The 19870-nt window shown below is 38.2% G+C and overlaps 1 protein-coding gene across 1 annotated transcript in view; it reads left to right on the top strand.

The window, feature by feature from the left end:
• Positions 1–19870, top strand: part of pacs2 (phosphofurin acidic cluster sorting protein 2) — a 253620-nt gene that overhangs the window by 137055 nt on the left and 96695 nt on the right. The window contains exons 2-3 of the mRNA XM_048600458.1: positions 6991–7078; positions 17418–17507. Of these exons, the coding sequence (XP_048456415.1) occupies positions 6991–7078; positions 17418–17507 (178 nt within the window). The remainder of the gene's footprint in view (positions 1–6990; positions 7079–17417; positions 17508–19870) is intronic.

The raw sequence follows: 19870 nt of genomic DNA, 5'->3' as shown, positions 1-19870 counted from the left end.
GGACTTCAATGAGGAATTGAAAAGGAAGAGGAAGATCCAGCTCTACACCTTGTTATTTCAAGATCTTCCTCTTCCTTTTCAATTCCTCATTGAAGTCCAGGGTGCTATACAAATTACAGCACTGTTTCCTCTGTGATCAGAGCTGCACCACTTATTTGTTTGGGTTTTCTGCTTAACTCTATGACTATCTCATGGTTTGCCATCATGATTGGCAAAAGTCTTGACTCAAACTCATTACCTTTCATCTCCAGTCCCTGCTCCTGTGGAAAATTCAAAGCCATCTTGACTCACTGAGTAGTATAAAATAGCAAACCATCCTTACTGTTTCTTACAGTAGCTGGCTCTGTCTACTTAAAATCCACACAATCTCAGCTACACTTATTTAACATTATGTTCCATGTGTAGGCTGTAATGGTTTCCCCAAGATTGAAAGCAACCACCTCAGGTCACGTGACTCTGGCAGGTTGCACACTTAATTTCTTCAACTAGCTGTCGAGATGATACAGAGGAGATTTAATTATACTACCAGGGCTGAAGGAGTTGTTACATGAAGAAATTGAAAAAAGATTTGAATGGTATTCTGTCACGTAGAGAAGTTAAGAGAAAATCCATTAGAAATGTTCAAAATTGTGAAGGGCTTTAACAGAAACGGATAAGCCTGGGAATTAATTGGAGCAAGTGGGTTGGTAACTGCAGTGACTATTTTAAAAGAATTGGCCAAAGAACCTGAGAACAGCAATTTGAATTTTTTTCAAATGAAACGCTGCAAGAATCTGGAGTGCACAATCTGAAAGGGCAGTAGTATGAGCTTCCATAGGAACTCTCAAAAGTCATTGGGCATGCATGAAAAGGAGTAATTTCAAAGAAAAGATAAGATATGGGGCATGTCCTATGAGATTCTGTGATTCTGTTGATGTACTATTTTTAACATAACATTGAAAACACTTCAGGGAGAGTTTTCCATTTTTTTCCTTACAAGTTTTGTCTCCAGAAATTATGTGGTGAGCAACTCAATGGAAGATGATACTGGTTCTTCATGGTTACAAGTGAACTTGTTTTGGTCTAAACATTTTTGTATTGTGCGCTTTGATTTTTTGATGGATGGTTTCACTTTCAACTTTTACATGCCTTCCGGTTCAATTTGTCTTTTATCAGCTGTGATCCAGCATCCTTTTTTCCTACCAAGTCTCTTCTCAGCTGATAGTGGTTGCAAGCTGCTGTTTCTTTAAACTTTGTGTAGATTGATTAACTTTAGAACAACACTTGCTTACGCATAGCAATGCTATAGAATGACTTAAGCAAATTGTGTCAGTGGTGATCAAGTCTTCTAAAATCTTTCGAACTAGTTGTCTAGCAGCCCACAATCATTTTCATTTCCACAGATTGCTTTCTGTTAAGAGTAATTTCTTTAGGATAGATGAGTAATTAAGATTCTATATTCTTCATGTAATTGGGCTCAATTTGTTACTAAGTGAAATGCTGATCACAGTAGCAGTTTGAGTTAAAATATGGGTTTGTGCCAAAGACCCCTATTCTCCCCAGATGCAAGCACTGGGTTCTGGAATAGCTTTTCAAAGCCAGCCTGTTATTTTTAGCTGATTGAATGATATAGTGAGTCACTGCTGAGCTGTGGCCACAGTGCTGTATGAATGCCTTTCTGTTGCACAAAGTGGAGAAATATTCATTGTCTTGCTGTGACTGGCACATGGTACCGTTCAATGCCAGCGATGATGATGTCTTTCACATTTGTTTTTTAAAAAAATGCCATTGTTCCACAACAATGGGGTGCTTTTATCAGACATAAAACCTTGAATTGGCATTTAGTTGGAACCTATGACATCCTTGTTTTATTTCAATGGAAATGCTGTTCTTTTAATCTTGTCACTTTTCTCAGTTCCTCATGATTTTGTTTACAACATAGAAGTAATTTGTTTATACAAGAAGGGAAGCATGCAGATTGAAGCTTAAAAGATTAACGTTTTACGCATGTATCTACACTCCACCCATTTTTAGCCTTTATGCAAAGAAATTCCTTACTGACTTTAAAATTGTAATACTAGAACTTTTTTTTGTTTGAAAGCTTCAGCTTCTGTTTGGCACATGTAATATGCAAGTTAAATGTAGTTTAAGGCAGGTATGAACATTACTCAGGGCACCTTCTTTACGTTGATTAATAATCCATTTTGCTGGCCAATTCCCTGTTCTCACCCTACCCTCTACTCCCTTTGTAGGCTCAACTCATCCAAAACTCTGCTGTCTGCGCTATTACACTCACTCACTTTCATTTAGTTATCATCTCTGTGTTGTCACAGCTCATTGTCTAGTCATGAATTGATTTTAAATTTCTCATTTTGTTTTTCCCTTGGCTTCATGAAATCCCTTCATGGCTTTCACATATCTACCCTTGTAACCTTCTTCAGCCTTATAATCCTGAAATCTCTCGGTCCCCAATTTTCACAGCTCCATTGTTGGTGACCACGTCTTGAGCCATCTATCTATAATGTAAAATTCCTCTCTAAAACTTCTCTGCTTCTTGATAGCTCTACTTTAATATGCCCCTTCAAGTTTACTCTTTGGTCAAGCTTTTGGTCATGTGTCTTAATCTATACACTGTCAAATTTTGTTGCATAATAAATTTCAAAGGCCTGTGGGATGTTTTACTGTATTCGATGGGCTGCATAAATTCAAGCTGCTGCTACAATGAATTTAGCAGTCCAAATACTCAAAACGTGACTTTTAAGAGCAAATATGTGTGCCTTCTAAACACATATGCAGACGATTTGGGTTTCACTGAGATGTGCAGTCAAGATTTCACTCTTTCATCACTTGTACTGGAGCTACAGACACTGTAGTGGCAACAACATTGCATCTTTAGGTGAGGGTTACAATGGAAAATATCAGCAAAATTGTACATATCCATTGAGATTTGGTTTCAGCTTATGTACTAAAATAATTCTACAATATCCTACACTTGGAAGATGTTACAATTCCCGTAAAGATCAATAATTTTTTAAAAGGAAATCAATTTCGCAGTGACTGACACAAAGAACTGCAGGATGGGATAATCCTCTTTTAAGATTTTTATTGTAACAAACTGAAAGCAACATTGTCTAACCATTACTTAATAAGCAATTAATGTGCTAACCTACAAAAAAGGCATACATTTTAACTTCTTAACCAAAACAAGCTATGCCATGTTTATAAGATTCACAACATTCTCAAAGAAATGTAGTCTTGTGTTTAAGCCCCAATTTCCGACTGGTTTTAACAGGATCTCTTTTGCCCAACCAGGGCAAATATTCCAGTGACCTTTAGTGCACTGTACATTTGCTCAATCCTCTCAGCGTGGAAAAAATGAACTTTTGGTAGGTAGGCTTAAACTGAAACCAAATCTCAAATGATATGTATGATCTTACTGTTTTCCATTGTAACTATCGCCTAAGCCTGCATCAATTTTGATGCTATCACAGTGTCTGCTTGGGCTTAACTCTCCAAAAGTCTCATTCTTTTAAACTAGAATCTATCCTCCCAACTCTCTGCTCAGTGACTAACTCAAGAAACAGAGCACCTCTTCCTCAACCTTCTAAACTCAAGGAAATGCAATTAGTAAATGCAATCTGCCCTCATAATTAGATGTCAAAGCTTTGGTATAATTTGGTGCCACTTCCAAGAGCTCTATCTTTCCAGAAGTATGATGGCTGATATTGGACACAACTCCCCAAATGGGACAAGTCTTGAAGGTGAAAGGCTGTCCCATAAACTAGATACAATTTTTAATGGTATGCCAGATGAGAGATGTTTGGGCTTGGAAACCTTACAGTTTCGCCATTTTGAATACTGCTTCCCCAAATTTCTGGCAGTAATGTAGAATCACAGAATTATTACAGCGCAGAAAGGAGTAATTCGGTCCATATCTGCACAGGCTCTCTGAATAATATTATAACATAGTGCCATTCTTCTTTCTCTTTACCATAAGTTTAAATAGATCAATTACAATGATTAAAAGAAGGTTAAAAAAAGTCTCCAAGCAACCATAGGTACTTGTTACAAGCAAAATACAGTGTGGGTGCTGGAAATCTGAAATAAAAACAGAAAATGCTGGAGAAACTCAGCAGATATGACATCAACTGTGAAGCGAAAAAGAGTTGATGCTTCACATCCAAAGACGATTCTTTGAAGAAGAATCTTTGCATTCAGAACCTTAACTCTTTTTCTCTCTCCAGAGGGTATTGGTTACTACATATGACTGAGAAAATCTTGCTTGTCAGAATGCACTAAATTTTGATAACACCTGACTCCTCTGCTTGAACATTAGTGAAAAATGATCTGTCGAGTATACTTTTGAGAAATGTTCAATTTCCATTTTGTTTTACTGTGAAGGTAAATTTTTACAATTGCACAGGGATTCGAGCATAATTCATGATTGTCTAGTATCTAGACTGGAGTCCAGGAAAAGTGGATGCTATTTCTTTCTCCATCTTGTGAAGTTTTGTGTGCTAGCAGATGAATGATAACTAAATCTGAAGCATTCCTCTACAACCCCACCATCATATGAAACTAATACTTCTTTGGAAGCTTTTATACCTTAACATTCTATGGGATTACAATAAAACGTGGGCATATTTTCTTTCAGCCAGCTTTCATACTGCGGGCCACCATTCACAGGGAAAACTAATTGCAAATGCTGGGGAAACTTGCAGGTCTGGCAGCATCTATAGAGGCAGAACCAAATTTAATATTGTGAGCCTAGTATGTCTTTTCTTCCTTCTTCCTGGGCTTTTCTTGAAAGAAGAGTCTTATCAGACTCAATGTTAATTCTGTTTCTTTCTCCATTCTTGCTCTGTTTTTCTGTGTTTGTTTCAAATTTCCAGCATCTGCAGTATTTTACCTTTATTTAAGCTGTAACCGAAGACTGCCTATAAAGACATGGCTTACTGTTGAGGTGTATCCCTGTGAGGAGAAAAATAGAACATCCAAATCCAGAGCTCCCTGAATTATGAAACAGATAGAAAAGTAAGGTAATTAAAGGTGGAATGGTGCTGCTGGTTGTGGGGGGAGGCGATGTAATGTATAAATTGTTGTTGCCAATTACGAACAAGAATCCAGAAAATTTGGAGAGGAAGCAAAAGTTAAATGAAGTGTTATGGACCACACCAGATCCACCCCCACGCCCAAAAAATAGTTTTGTAAAGAGATAGTCTAGACCCGAACCTTTATATTTATTTAAAGGCAAGTATAAGATGCTGTGTTCCAGATGTGATTTGATTGGTCCACCACTCGGCTTTAATCAAAAACACACTATATTCTGACAACACAGTTAAAATACAGAAAAAAGAAGAATTGGTAAAACTTTAACTCTGTTAGAACACTTAACAAAATAATATGATCTAACCATTAATATCAACTGCTTCAATATAGGCAGCATCCCATAAATACACCTTTTGGAAAAACTGAATTTCAATAAGATAGCTATGATTTTCACGTGTTGTGTCTCTCCAGTCCAGAAGAAAGAAATAATTTGCCCCTTTTGATTTTTAAGAGAAAGCCTCACTATTTAAGACTTTATTCCAGCAGAGAACTCCAGCTTTTAGCTCAGCAGCCAGTAGACCTTCTCACTAACTAAAAGAAAAACTTTAAAAAAAATTTCCTGGGGCTGTATGAGACCTGACCATGCCCACTCATAATTCTTTGTCAATTTTAAAAAAACAATCGGACAGCAGTTTACCAACTGTTGTCTGAAGCAGACATTCCAGTACCACTGGCAACATCTCTCTGCAAGAGAAATAGGACAGAACATATCTCTCATAGACACAGTGCTGTCACAGACACCTTTTGAGAGAGTATAGGGAGAAACTGACAGCGAAAGTAAGTAAATGGAAGAGGAATTTCAGAGGAACCATCCCATGAAAGCAGAGGCTGTGGTTGATGTTTAAATACTTACTTTGTATCTGTCAAGGTAGAGGCTGCTAACACATTTCTAGCGAGGAACACTAGGAAAATTAATAATTGAGAGTGATGCTAAAAAAGGATAAAAAGTAACAAGTCATTAGATCTGAACATCTGAGGATATTGAGGAAGTAAAGATGAAAATTGTGGAAATAATTACAGTTTTCTCTAGATGGGGAGTAGAAAGAACAAGTAGGCAATATAAACTAAAGAATATAATTCTAAGGTGGATACTGGAACTCTGATTTCCAGCATTTGCAGTTCTTTGTTTTCTATTATTGGATGGAGTCATTCTGATCATGAGGTGTCTGGGCAGAGTAGTTAGGAAGACACTATTCTCATTGTTAGGAAGGTTCAGAACAAAGGGAACAGATTTAGAAAGATAGGAATAACTTTACGCGGGCGATACTTAGGGTCTGGAATTGCATGAAAGTGCAGTAGAGGCAGCTTCAAATGCTGCTTTCAGAAGGGAATTGGATAAGCACCTGGAGGGAAAGAATTTGTAAAGCTATGGAGTGAGGGCTGAGGACAGGGACTGGCAAAATTGCTCTTGTGGAAAGCTGACATAGACTTGAGCAAGAACAAAAACAAAATTGCTGGAAAAGCTCAGCAGGTCTGGCAGCATCTGTGAAGGAGAAAACAGAGTTAACATTTCGGGTCTGATGACCTTTCCTCAGAACAGATTCCTGATTTACAGCATCCACAGTTCTTTTGGTTTTTATAGACTTGAGCAGACTGCCCTCCTGCTTTGTAGCCATTCAATTATTCTCAGCTCACATTTTGCTGAAGGGGTGGATTCCACAGGCTCCTTTTAATAACATTACTTTTTTGCAGGTGTAGGCTTACTCCCGCTTTTTACTTGGGATGGTTAATGTTAGTGCATCCTGATGAATAATGGTTCATTGCAGGGTAGGTTTGAAGTAAAAGCATCTTAAGATAGAGCGTGTAATTCATGATATACTCAGATACTAATCAGCTATGAGTTTTTGTTTTAATTTAATGCGTTCACTGTGCTTTCCTGAGTGAATGTTGTGTATTTTACAGATTGTGTAGCTTAACATTGAAGAAACTGGTTGTCGTAAAGGAGTTGGACAAGGAACTCACTTCAGTCGTTATTGCCGTTAAGATGCAGGTAAGCAAGTTACTCTTTCTAACTTTGTTCTTTTGTAACAAGTAGAACAAAACCCATTTGAAAACTAACTTGTCTTTATTATAGTGCAGAGATTGGATTCACTTTAAATGTTAGCAGCAGGCTAGCTGTACTTCTGCTCGAGAATCGATCCCTGGGTTGGTACATTTTGCCTACAACTCAGAAACATGAGGTAACCATGCAGCAGGCACTGCAAGTTTACCTGTACCCGCACCTCAATCCATTCAGGTGTTGCTTGTTCCACAGGGACCCATCTCACATTTGCCAAATTCACATTTGACCAGGATGATGTTCACTCCGAGCAATCCTTGAATATATTGTAGAAGAAAAGTTTTTACATCATGCCTTCGCATTGTCCCTGAAGTGTCCCAATTCCCCCTCATGAGTGAATTACTTTCAGAAACAGTAACTCTTATGTTGACACACAAGTAATTTTGTGCCCTGCAGAATTTCAACAAAGTGAGAAAATGGCCAGTTAATCTGTTATTGATGGTTGTTTAATTCAGGGGTGAATGTTGAGGAGACACCAAGTAATCTCCCTAAGTTCCTTCAAAAGATTGAGAAGGAATCTTGACAATGGTAAATTAGACCTCTGCCTAAAGTTCCGGAGGAAAGGCAGTACTTCCTGATGTTGAAAATCTACAGAGCTCAATCCTGTAGTGAACCATAATCTTCAAACCCAAATATCAGAGTCAGACTGCTGTATGAAATAGTTGGATGAAATAATAATAGATGCAAATCTATTTTTCTTAATTTCCTCGTATGGTGCATCAGCTTTTGGCACAAAACCTCTGCACTCCTGTAAGCATTCAACTAATTAAAGCAGTGAATGGTGGAATCAAACTTAAGAATTTTGACAGCTGTGTTAGGAGTAGAGCTAATGCAATTAATGAAGCCATGAAGCTATACAGAATAAATCATCCAGCGTTTGTGCTCTTAATTGCTACATAATAATTCATGCTGAAAGTGTGTGTACATTTATATGTTGGAAACTGTATTAAACTTGGTTGTGTTAGGCTATGCACAAGTTAAAACTTCTTGGACACAGTTAAACAAATTAATTTAGTTTACTGTGTTTGTGATTGAAGCCTTCTGTACTCGTGCTCAAATCTGCACAATAGTTGACAATTTATGCTAAGCCAAACTCCCCTTTTCGTATTTACCAAGCCGCTGCCTTTATGTAATGGATCCTGAGTTTCAGATTCAAGCTTTTATTTGATTATTTTGTTGCATTGTGAACAAGCTGTCATATTATTCAGAAACTCCTCATGAAACAAGGCCCCTTTTTAAGGGAGCACTTTGGCAGCTGCAAGTCTGCGTGTGTAACCAGGAATACATGCTTCCTTGCTATGCAGAAGACAAACATAAGAGCAGGAATAGGCCATGTAGCCTCTTGAAGCTATTCTGCCATTCAATGAGATCGTGGCTGATCTTCAAACAAATTCCACATAATGTGGAGTAGGATTAAGAGTTGTGAAATACTTTTCTTTAACCGAATGTGCAGGTAATTGTATCGTATAGGTTGGTACAAAATTCCCTAGTGCTGTTTTGACTGGATTTGCACTAGAGATATTTCAAACACTTGGGAATTTCTGGAACTGTTCAGAATGATGGCTAATGCCATATGCTATCCCAGTTGGTCATATGATCGAATCATTGTATGTATTTAGAAAATGTTTTGTCAACTGCACAGTTGTGGTTGCAGAAGAACACATTTAAAACAGGGCTTTCTTTTGTAGGTAAGGCAGATAAACTAGTGTCACAGCTGCTTGCAGTATTTGTTCACAAGTGTAGCTTGGCCCTCAGGTCAAAGGTGATTAAGAATAATTAGACAGCTGTACATATCCAATATACTGTAATTACAGAATAATAGAATTACAGTTATGAACTGGCCAACCAGCAGGGGAATGTTTACGTCTGTTTTTTACATGTTGAGTTTCTGACATAAAAACAGAGTGCTGGAGAAACTGAATAGGTCTGGCAGCATCTGTGAAGAAACAAGCAGAGTTAACATTTCAAGTCAGATATGACTCTTCTTTGGAACTTTCCAGTTCTCTTAGCAATTGTTCAAAACATATAAAGTTTTATTAAGGGGATAAAGGAAGTCAAGACTGGAAGTTTTTTTGTGGAGGAGGTACAGGGTTTAGTGAGGAGGAGTTGATTTCAATGGCATAAGAATCAAAATGGGGGCATCAATTGCGAAAAAAAATACTGACAGGAAAACCTATACAACATACATGAGTACTCAGAACAATATCGAAATTAAACAAAAGATCCTAATTAAATTAATAAAGGAGGGGATGAAAAAATACAGAAGGTTAAGAAGTACACAAAAAAACTAGCAAGGCAAAAATAAACTATAAAAAATCAAAGATTATTAGAAGAAATAGTAATGTATCATATAGACATATAAACAACAAAAGAAAAATAATGATATGGATAGAGCTGCTAAGAAATGAACAGGACACCCTCACAGGTAATGACCACAAACTAACATGGAGAGCATGACATAAGAAAAAGAGCTCTTAAAAAGATATAAAGGCAGTTTATGACCAAAGGGAGCTAAATAATCGATAAATTAATCAAATTTATTTAGGGTTATATATAATTAGTGAAGGAATAAGAGTGACTACTGGGAAGCTAATGTGATTCCTACATTTAAGTAGAGAATTATAGTTTAATGTTGTGATAGGAAACAATTTAATTAATTACTTAAAAGATACAATAGAAAATAAAGTAAATTTCATGCTTTCCGGTCTAAATTGGGAATGGGTGGTACCGATAGATCAAAAAATGCTGGTTAGCAGAGAAGTACTGACTTTATGGGAAACTATGTGCCATTCAGTCATTTGAGTTTTGTGAGTGGTTAATTGACCACACATTGTCTTCGAAATCCAAACTACAGCTAAATGAATACTGCAACTATGTGATTATATATAAAGAGTATTACATGCTTTTCGCTGTGCTGTGATTAAACCTCAATGGCAAACTAAAGCTTGTCATGCCATCATGACAGTGCTCAGGTGCCAATTACCATTAGTATAGCATCCAGTTGGTGAAGCGCCTCATTGGTAAGAGGAAATATTGGAGATTCGGGTTAATGGAGTATTTCAGTTTTTACAGTGTCAGATAATATGCATTTGACTGTCTGGAAGCTACAAATATAATGGAGAGGAACTAGCATACCTGCTAATGTTGTACCTTTGTTTAACATGAGAATGAGAGTTAGACCAAATAATTACAGGCCAGTCAGTCAAACCTGAGTAGTAAAAAGAAAGTTAGAATCAATTCTGAAAGACTGGATAAACTGTTACTTAGACACAAGTTGATAATAGCTCATCAGCATGAATTTGCTACATGAATTTGCTAGGGGAAGATCATGTCTAAGTTGGTATAATTTCTAAGGAAGTAACTAGAAAGATTAATGAAGGTAGTGTAGTTGATGTAGTCTATGTGGATATTAACAAGTCTTTTGATGCAGTCCCATGTGACAGATTTATTTTAAAAAAGCCCATGGAATCCGGGGGAAAGCAGTAAACTGGATACAAAAATGATTCTGTAGCAGGAAACAGAGTGGTGTTTTTAAGACTGGAAGGCTGTTTTCAGTAGAGTTCTGCAGGGCTCCGTGCTAGGGCGCATGCATTTTCTGTAAGTTAAAACTTTGGACATTAGTGTGTGTGTTATGACGAAGTTTGTAGATGACACAAAAAAAAATGGCTGCAACGTTGATAGTAATGAGGGTAGCTGTAGACTGCAAAGTAATATTAGTGCACTGGTCAAGTAGGCATACTAGTGGTAAATGTAATTCAATGTTGAGAATTGAGAGGTGATACATTTGGCGAAATCAAACACAGCAAAGCAACACAAAGTAAATAAAAAAAACACAGAGGTGTGGAGGCAGTGAGGGACCTTGAAGTGAATGTCCATTGATCCCTGAAGGTAGCAGCACCAGCCAATAAAGTGTTTCAAATGGCATATAGATTTTTAAACAGGCCTATCTCCAATAGACTTGGAGGAGGTGGTGGTGAGCTGTCTTCTTATACTCATGTAGCTCAGGTGGAACAAGGAGGGAGGGAGCTATTAGGGAGGGAGCTTGAGAATTCTGGCCCAGTGATAGGATGGTGTGTGTATAGGAGCTTACAGGTGTTCCTATGAATCTGTTGCCCTTGTACCTTTAGATGGAAGAAGTTGAAAGTTTGCAATGTGCTGTCTAAGTGCTTTGAGAGTTGTTCGGTGCATCTCGTAAATGGTATACACTGTTGCCTCTGTACATTGGTGGAGGGAATGAATGTTGAAGATGTTAGATGTGGTAGCAATCAAATGATACTTTGTCTTGCATGGTGTTGAGGTGCTTGAGTGTCACTGGAGTTTCGCTCATCCAGGGAAGTGGGCGGGGTGGAAAACAGTCATACTCCTGACTTTTGTCTTGTAAATACATGACAGGTTTTGAGGATTCAGGAGTGGCCACAGGATTCCCAGCCTTAGATGTTCTTTGGTAGCCACAGTATTCATACAGCAGGTCTAGTTCAGTTTCTGGTTATTGGTAATCCTCAGGGTGTTGTTAAATGGGAGATTCAGCAATGACTGTGCAATTAAATATCAGGGGCAATGGTTGGATTTCGTCTTGTTGTGATTGGTCGTTGCCTGACACTTGTGTGGTACGAAAGTTACTTACCACTTACCATCCTGAAGCTGAATGTTATTTGGGTCTTCCTGTATTTGGTTTTGCCAGGTCTCCTTGATGCTGCCATGTGATCAAATGCTGCCTTGACATAGAGGACAGACACCCTCCCTTTCCCTCTTGAGTTCATCTCTTTTGTCAACATTTGCACCAAGGCTCTGACAAGTTCAGAAGTTGAATGGGTCTGACAGAACTGAAACTTAGCATTGAACAGATTATTGTTGGGGAAATGATTTTTTTTCTGTGTAGAGGGTGGTAGGGTCTGGATCTCACTGTCTGAAGGCATAAACCCTTGACTGATTTTAAAAAATATCTCGATATGCACCTTAAATGCTCTAATCTACAAGGTTATAGACATATGCTGGAAAACTGGAATTAGACGGTATGTGTGTCGCTCACCACAGACATGATGAGCCAAATGGTCCTTTTCTATGCCATAACTTTATAGGATTCTATGATGAAGTTAGCATAGTTATGATAACATCTTTGGGCTTTCAAATGACATTCTTTAAGGTACTTGGAGAATTTTCTGATTAAGGTCAGAACATAGGTAATCTGGAGACAGGTAGCAGAATGGACAGGTAGCAAACTGACTGAAAAACAAAGATTGGGGTTCAAGGCAGCATTTCAGACTGGGAAAGATTAAGGAGCGGTGTCCTATAAGGATCAGTGCTGTGACCACTGTTCACCATTTACGAAAACAATTTGAACTCTGAGATGGGAGGTACAATTGAAAAAATTGCAGATCAACCAAGTTACTGGATTTTAATCAAAAAGAGGGCTGTGACAACATATAGGAAGATATTAATCTTTTTAAGATAAGTACAAAGTGGTACATTTTTTCAGTAGGAAAGTTAGAAGGCACGTCTTTCTTAGAAAATAAATGTCTAAAATGAGTTGGAAGAACAGAAGAATCTACTAAGGGTAGTATCAATAAATTCATTCTTTAAAGAAAAGCAGAAAACTGGCATTATCATTATCAAAGGGATAGTTAAAAACCAGATAAACTGTTAGACATAGTCTGAGTCTCCATCTTGTGAATAGTTCTGGTTTACATGTCATTAAAGGGATTTAAATAGATTAGAGAAGATGCAAAAAAAATTTGCTAGATTGAAATCGGAACTGAGTGGTAATGCCAATCTGGAGAGCAAAGATGGAAGGGGTTGGTCTGATGGATGCCATTAAGGCTATGGAAGTGTTTCATAAAGTAGACAGAGAGCAGATGTTTCCACTTATGGACAAGACCAAGACTAGAACTGTAAATACAAATACATAGTACTCTATAGTGTTTCCTATTGCCAATTCAAGCGATAGAACTTTATCCAGAATTTAGAAGAGGGAACAAGGGACTTCAAAGAGTTGTTCTGGTGAATAGCATTGATGTATTTAATGGGAAGCTGGGTTAATGTATGAGTTAGTATGAAGATACAGCAATGATTAGTAAGACCAATAAGTTGTTCATTGCAAGCGAAATGGAATATAAAAGTAGAGAATGTTTTGCTACAGATGGGGATTTTGAGGCCACATCTGAAATACTGTGTATGGTTTTGATCTTTATATTTAAGAAAGGCATGTACATGTGTTGGACGCCATTCAGGGAAGGTTCACTCAGCTGATTCTTGAGATTTGGGTGGTCAGGGTCCTGATTATCTTATGAGGAATGGTTCATAGAATCCCTACAGTGTGGAAACAGGCCCTTCAGTTCAACAAGTCCACAGTGATGCTCAGAGCATCCCATCCAGACCCATTCCCCTCTAAACCCTTAATCTAGGCAACACTGAACACTACAGGCAATTTAGCACAGCCAATCCACCTAGCCTGCACATCTTTAGACTGTGGGAGGAAACCGGAGCAAACCCATGCAGACACGGGGAGAATGTGCAAACACCACACAGACAGTCACCCGAGGGTGGAATCGAACCCAGATCCCTGGTGCTGTGAGGCAGCAGTGCTAACCAGTGAGCCACCATGCAGCCTACTAAGGTCTGTCCAGTTGGATAGACTGGGCCTGTATCAATGAACAATGATATTGTTGGGACCTACCAGATCCTGAAGGGACTTGACAGGTTGGATGCTGAAAGGATGTTTGCCCCTTGGGAGAGACCAGAGCTCTAAGTGACAGTTTAAAAAGCAGAATCTCTCACTTAAGTCTGAGCAGAGAAGTTTTTTTAATTGAGTCATTAGCATATGAATCACACCAGGCTTGACATATTAAGTCGTTCTTTCTCCAAAGATGTTGCCAGACCTGCTGAGTTTCTCCCACCTTCTGTTCTGAGTTCCAGCATCTACAGTATTTTGCCTTCCCTATGCACTGTGCTGCTGCTTCTGTCGCTCTGCTTCAGCTTTCACTAATTCACTCCCACACAGATGACTAGTGAGAACTTATCCCTGAGTCAGCTTTTTAACCATTTGTGCTAGAGCCAGCTCTTTATGAAAGGTTATTCCTCTATTCTTTATCCATAGCCCTGCAGTATTTTCCTTTTCAAATATTTGCCAAGCTCTCTTGCTACTGAATCTGTTTCCACCACTCTTTCAAATGTTGAATCCCAGATAACTTCTCATCAAAATAGCTATTAAGTCTCTCATTTGCCTTCTCTAATGAGATACTATCCTAATGAGAGGAATTTAGCATAAAAGGAAGGTAGGTATGCTTCAGTTACGCAGGGAATTCGTGAGACCACATCTCAGATAATGTGTACAGTTTTGGTCTCCTTATTTAAGGTCGGTTGTACATGCATTGCAAGAAGTTCGGAGGTGGGTTACTCGATTGATGCCTGAGATAATTGTGTGTTTTCTTATGAGGATAGGCTTGTTTCCACTAGAGTTTAGGAAAGTGAGGGGTTACTTGATTAAAGTGTATGAGATCCCGAATGATCTTGACAAGATGGACATAGAAAGGATTTTTCCTTCGGTGGATCAGTCCAGAACAAGGGGACACCACTTCAAAATTAGGGATTGTCCTTTCAAGATAGAGATGAGAATATTTTCCTGAGGGCTGTATGAATTTGGAACACTGCCTCAGAAGGTAGTGGAGATGGTCTACCACTGTATTAAATGCATTCAATCAGGAAAGGGGGTATAGGGTTATTGGGTTATCAGTGTCAACTACAATGAGAGATTCAAAACACAAAAAAGATCAGCTAACCTCTTAATTGACTTGAACAGGATCGAGGAGGGGAATGGTCCACTTCTCCGTTTTCACAGATGTCTCAAAGTTGCCAGCTTTTCTTTTGGATGTGGCTCCAGTCCCACACAAGAGGGTCAACACTTGATTCATGAAGTGGTCTGCCAAGGTGCTTGGTTGCATAAAGTGACAGTGAAGACCAGCGTCATATTCAAAAGACAAGTTTAGATGAGACATACATGTGACTTAATTTTTTTTTAAAATCTGTCTGGAATCACTGCTTAAAAAAAATACTGCTGCCTATGGACAACAATATTTGAGCATCTGCGATGTAATATTTCACTATTGGTATTAATTCAACTTCCTGTAAGCAGCAAAACGCAAAGGTATGTTATTACTCCTTGTCGCTCAGAAGACATGAATGATAGCTCTGGGTTGTTTATGAAGGCCCCATCAAAGCAATGTAAAACAAAATGTGTCATTCTTAACAACCACTAACTTCATCCATATATCTAAGTAAAGGTTTTGCATATGGAAATTAGTAATCATAAATTTTATATCATAAACATAGTATAGACGTAGTTATATATGTTCCCTTTCTACTGCTTGTGATCAGTGTGTTTGTATGTAAGGTGTGTGTGTGATTTCTCAGCATTTATGTTAGTAAAAATGTAGGAACATAGAAGATAGGAGGAGGCCATTCAGCCCTTCGAGTCTGCTCCACCATTCTTCTCGGTCATGGCTGATTGTCCAACTCAATAGCCTAATCCTGCTTTCTCCCCATCATCCTTGATCCCTTTCACCCCAAGTGCTATATCTAGTCGCCTCTTGAATACGTTCAACATTTTGGCATTAACTACTTCCTGTGGTAAGAATTCCACAGGCTCACCACTCTTTGGGTGAAGAAATGTCTCCTCATCTCCGTCCTAAATCCTCCACCTCGAATCCTGATGATGTGACTCCTGTTTCTGGGCACACCCACCATCAGGAACATCATCTCTGTATCAACCCTGTCTAGTCCTGTTAGAATTTTATAAGTCCTGAGATTTCCCACCCCCCAAATTTGTCTAAACTCCAGCAAAAACAATCCCAATCTAGTCAATCTCTCCTCGTATGTCAGTTCTGCCATCCTGGAATCAACCTGGTAAACCTTTGCTGCACTCCCTCGAGCAAGACCATCCTTCCTCAGAAAAGGTAACCAAAATTGCACACAATATTCCAAGTGTGGTCTCACCGAGGCCCTGTAATTTAAAAAAAATCAAACATTACAGTTACAGTTTTTTAAAAATATATATGCCTACCATGGCTGAAGAGTTCTGAAGCAGCAACTAAACTGTCAAGAAATTCACCTATGATGCATTGTACTAGAGGCTTCAGAGTGATTGTGTCAGTAGAGAGACTCTCTATATTTCAGATGGCAATGATGGAAAAGAAATAATATGGCCTATTGAGACCAAGTTGTTTTACAATTTACCAGTAACCAATAACTACTGCAGACAAGTTGGTGACTACTAATGCTTCTGGATAACATGATCTGTGTAAAATTCTTAATTTTCTTCATTTGTTCTTGATATCTTGCTGATGATATGTGTGACGGCATTGTAATTGCAATCTTAACTAGTTGACGTTAATAATTTGCTTATACAAAATATTAGTGTTATAAACTAGTACCATGTGCTACTATTTACAACTTTGTCATATCAAGTAGTGTCATTACTGATACATAATTTGCAATGTGTAAATATAGGATGAGAGCATGCTGTATTTATCAAACACAGGAATCTTGCGCAAAGTGAGACATTACGTTATTATAAACATGAGTGCCCTATCCAGTGGTATGATTTATTCCAGTACACAGAATATACCTAGTAACACATGCTTTTTATCACTATAAACAAGAGATTTTACACCGCTTCCCTCCTGTTATTACAAAAGGAAGTTTATATCTGTAATTGAAAACTGGGAGTGCATTGTATGGCTTTTTGTTGACAGAAAGTTCACTCTTATGGTTTATTGCCCTTCAAACAACCTGTGCTTCTGTTAGTTCCACTTGCTCTAGACCCATATTCCAATAGGCTGTACTCACTCCTGATGCCCACTCTGCTTAACCGAAATGACCAGTGTAGAATCCCCTTCATGAAGAAGGGAAGATGCTATAATAGTGAGATTTGTCCGAGGTGCACCCTTTATCTTCTAATGGGCTTGTCATTAATGGATCAATTTTACTGGCATTCCCATTCTCTAGGGCAGCCAGGGCACGTGCTCAGGTTTTGCTGCTGAAGAATGGCAATTTGGAATTCAGAAAGTGTTTTGGTAACCTTAAAGTTTTCAACGACGAAATGATTTTGAATTTAAAAATACAAAGTTAGAGAAGGGAAATAAGTATGCATGAAGTGATTAGCTTTATTTGAAAACACATATTGATATGTTTTTTTTAAAAGCATTAAGGTTACTGCACATCTTTTGTAAATGTTTCGCTTTATTTCTAATTTCAATGTCTGATATCTTGAACATAGGGCTCAAAAAGAATTTTACGATCGCATGAGATTATATTGCCACCTAGTGGTCTTGTGGAAACTGACCTTGCATTAACTTTTTCACTTCAGGTAACTGATCTATTTGCTTTAATATTTTTCATTGCGGGTTGATTTTATTGGAATATTTCTGAAGTATTTCAACTTTCAAATGTTTCTTCTTGATGATATAAGTTACATTTCCACAGAATACATAATAGTCAGGAAGGTCTTGGATCCATCTTGGCTCATCCACCCAGCAGTGCCTCATCTTTGTCTGCAAAGACAAATCTAGTATATGTTAGGCAATAAGTTAGAAAATAAAGTAAAAAAAAAAAAATGCATAATTCTGTGTTTTCTGACATGGCTCTAAGCTGATAGTGCTTTTACACATGGAGAGAGGCAATATAAATGCCAGGAAATTGACTTCTTTATAAATTGCTTTTCGACACTACCTAGAGTCTGCATACCACACTTCAGAAAGGATGTCATGCCCCTGTTGGTGCTACAAAGGAGAATTACCAGGATGGGATGAGGGTTGAATGTCTTCATCTATTTGAAGAGACAAGAGAAACTTAAACTATTATTCTTTATAGTGGAGAATATTTATGGGAAAATTAGAACAGATGCTCAAAATTTATGAGGGATTTCAATAGAGTCAGAGAGCTGTTGTTTCTGCTTGCAGAAAAGTCAGTAAACGGGTCTGATTTATGATAAATAGCAAGAGCTTTGATGAGGGAAGTTGGCAATTTTTTTACACCAATCTAGAATCAGTTTTGTAAAGAAACTGGCTGAATACTTGAAGACTAATTAGCAGGGTTTTGGAAAAAGCGCAGAATGATAGCTCTTTCAAAGAGCTGACACAGGCATAATAGACTGATGAGCTGCCTCCTGTGCTGATTTTGACACTGACTCATAGAGCTTTTTAATTTAAATTTGATGTGTTCTGTCAGCTATTTGTGGTGTGCCCTCCCCAGTTTTGTTGCAAGATTTCTCATTGCCACAGGTTCCTTCACTTTGCAATTAAGGATGAAAAACAACACTGTACGTTGGACTCACAGGATTTTATCTTCTTCTAAAACAAGAAATACTGGGTTATGGTGCAACTGGAGGGAAAAAAATTAGAAGTTCACAACATAGAAGGAAACCATTTGGCCCTTCAACTCTATGGACTTGTTCTGAGTCCATAGTCTCTAATTCTTCCTCTGTGATGCTTATCTATGTTTCCTTTACAAGATTAAATGGTCTGTTCCTTAACCACATCCCTTGAGAATGTTTCACCAGCACTCTAGGGAAATTTATTATAATCTCTCTCTCTCTCTGACTGTTATGGACAAGTTTGGAAAGGAACTAAAACTCTTGTTTGTGCACTTCCATTTATCGTGTTAAATCAATGTGGATTTTTGGAGAGGAAGATATGTGTGCATCTTAGCCCAAAACTGTGTTGTCGGCATTAAGTTTTCATGGATTTAAATAAAAGGTATCATTTATTCATGTGTTATGCACTACCTCGGTCACACAAGAAAGATAGTCAAAGATAATACATGATTGCAAATGACAGATGAAATGGTCATTTAACAGTTCACATATTTGACACATTTTGGAAGGTCACTGTCATGGTCATTGGAGCCCTTTCCACTCTTGAATTGTTGTTTAGACAGGTTCAAATAGCTGGAGTCAGATGTCAGAATAATTTCAGGATTGCCCAGAAGAGATGAATGTTCAGTAGGTCACAAAGTTAGGCACTGCAGTTTTCAGACTAATAGACCAAATTTCTTTACAGGTGACCATACGATGTAGAGGCTGAAGGTGGCCATTCAGCTCATTTGAGTCTGCTGTGCTGTGGCTGATCATAGATCATTTTATAATCCTCAACTCCACTTTCTTCCCTTTTCCTATAACTCTTGATTTCCCTGACTGATTAAACAAACTGTCTTTCTGATCCTTGAACATACTTAACAATCCAGCCTTTACAGCCCTGTGAAGTAAAAAATTTCACAGACTCACTCCCTCGAGAAAAGAATTTCTTCCTTGTCTCTATCTTAAATTAATAAAATCTTATTCTGAGATTATACCCCGAGGCCTTAGACTCTAAGGGGAGGAAAAAACCTTCCCACATCTACCCTGTCAGGTCTCCTAAAAATATTGTATGTTTCAATAGGGTTACCTCTCATTCTTCTAAACGCCAATGAGTACAGACCCAACCTATGCAACCTGTTAAGACAGCCCCACTATACATAGGATCAGCCTAGTGGACCTTCTGTAAACTGCCTCCAATGCTGGTCTATTTTTCCTTAGATAAGGGGCACCAGAGTTTTGTACAGCTGCAACATGACCTCATGGCTCCGAAACTCAATCCCTCTACCAATAAAACTTAACATACTGTACGCCTTCTTAACAACGCTATCAACCTGGGTGGCAACTTTCAGTGATCTATGCACATGGACACCGAGATC

Source organism: Rhincodon typus, chromosome 8, assembly GCF_021869965.1.
Source record: "Rhincodon typus isolate 14 chromosome 8, sRhiTyp1.1, whole genome shotgun sequence".
Taxonomy (NCBI): Eukaryota; Metazoa; Chordata; class Chondrichthyes; order Orectolobiformes; family Rhincodontidae; genus Rhincodon; species Rhincodon typus.
Note: the sequence above shows the minus strand (reverse complement) of the source record. Positions and strands in the feature narration are given on the sequence as shown.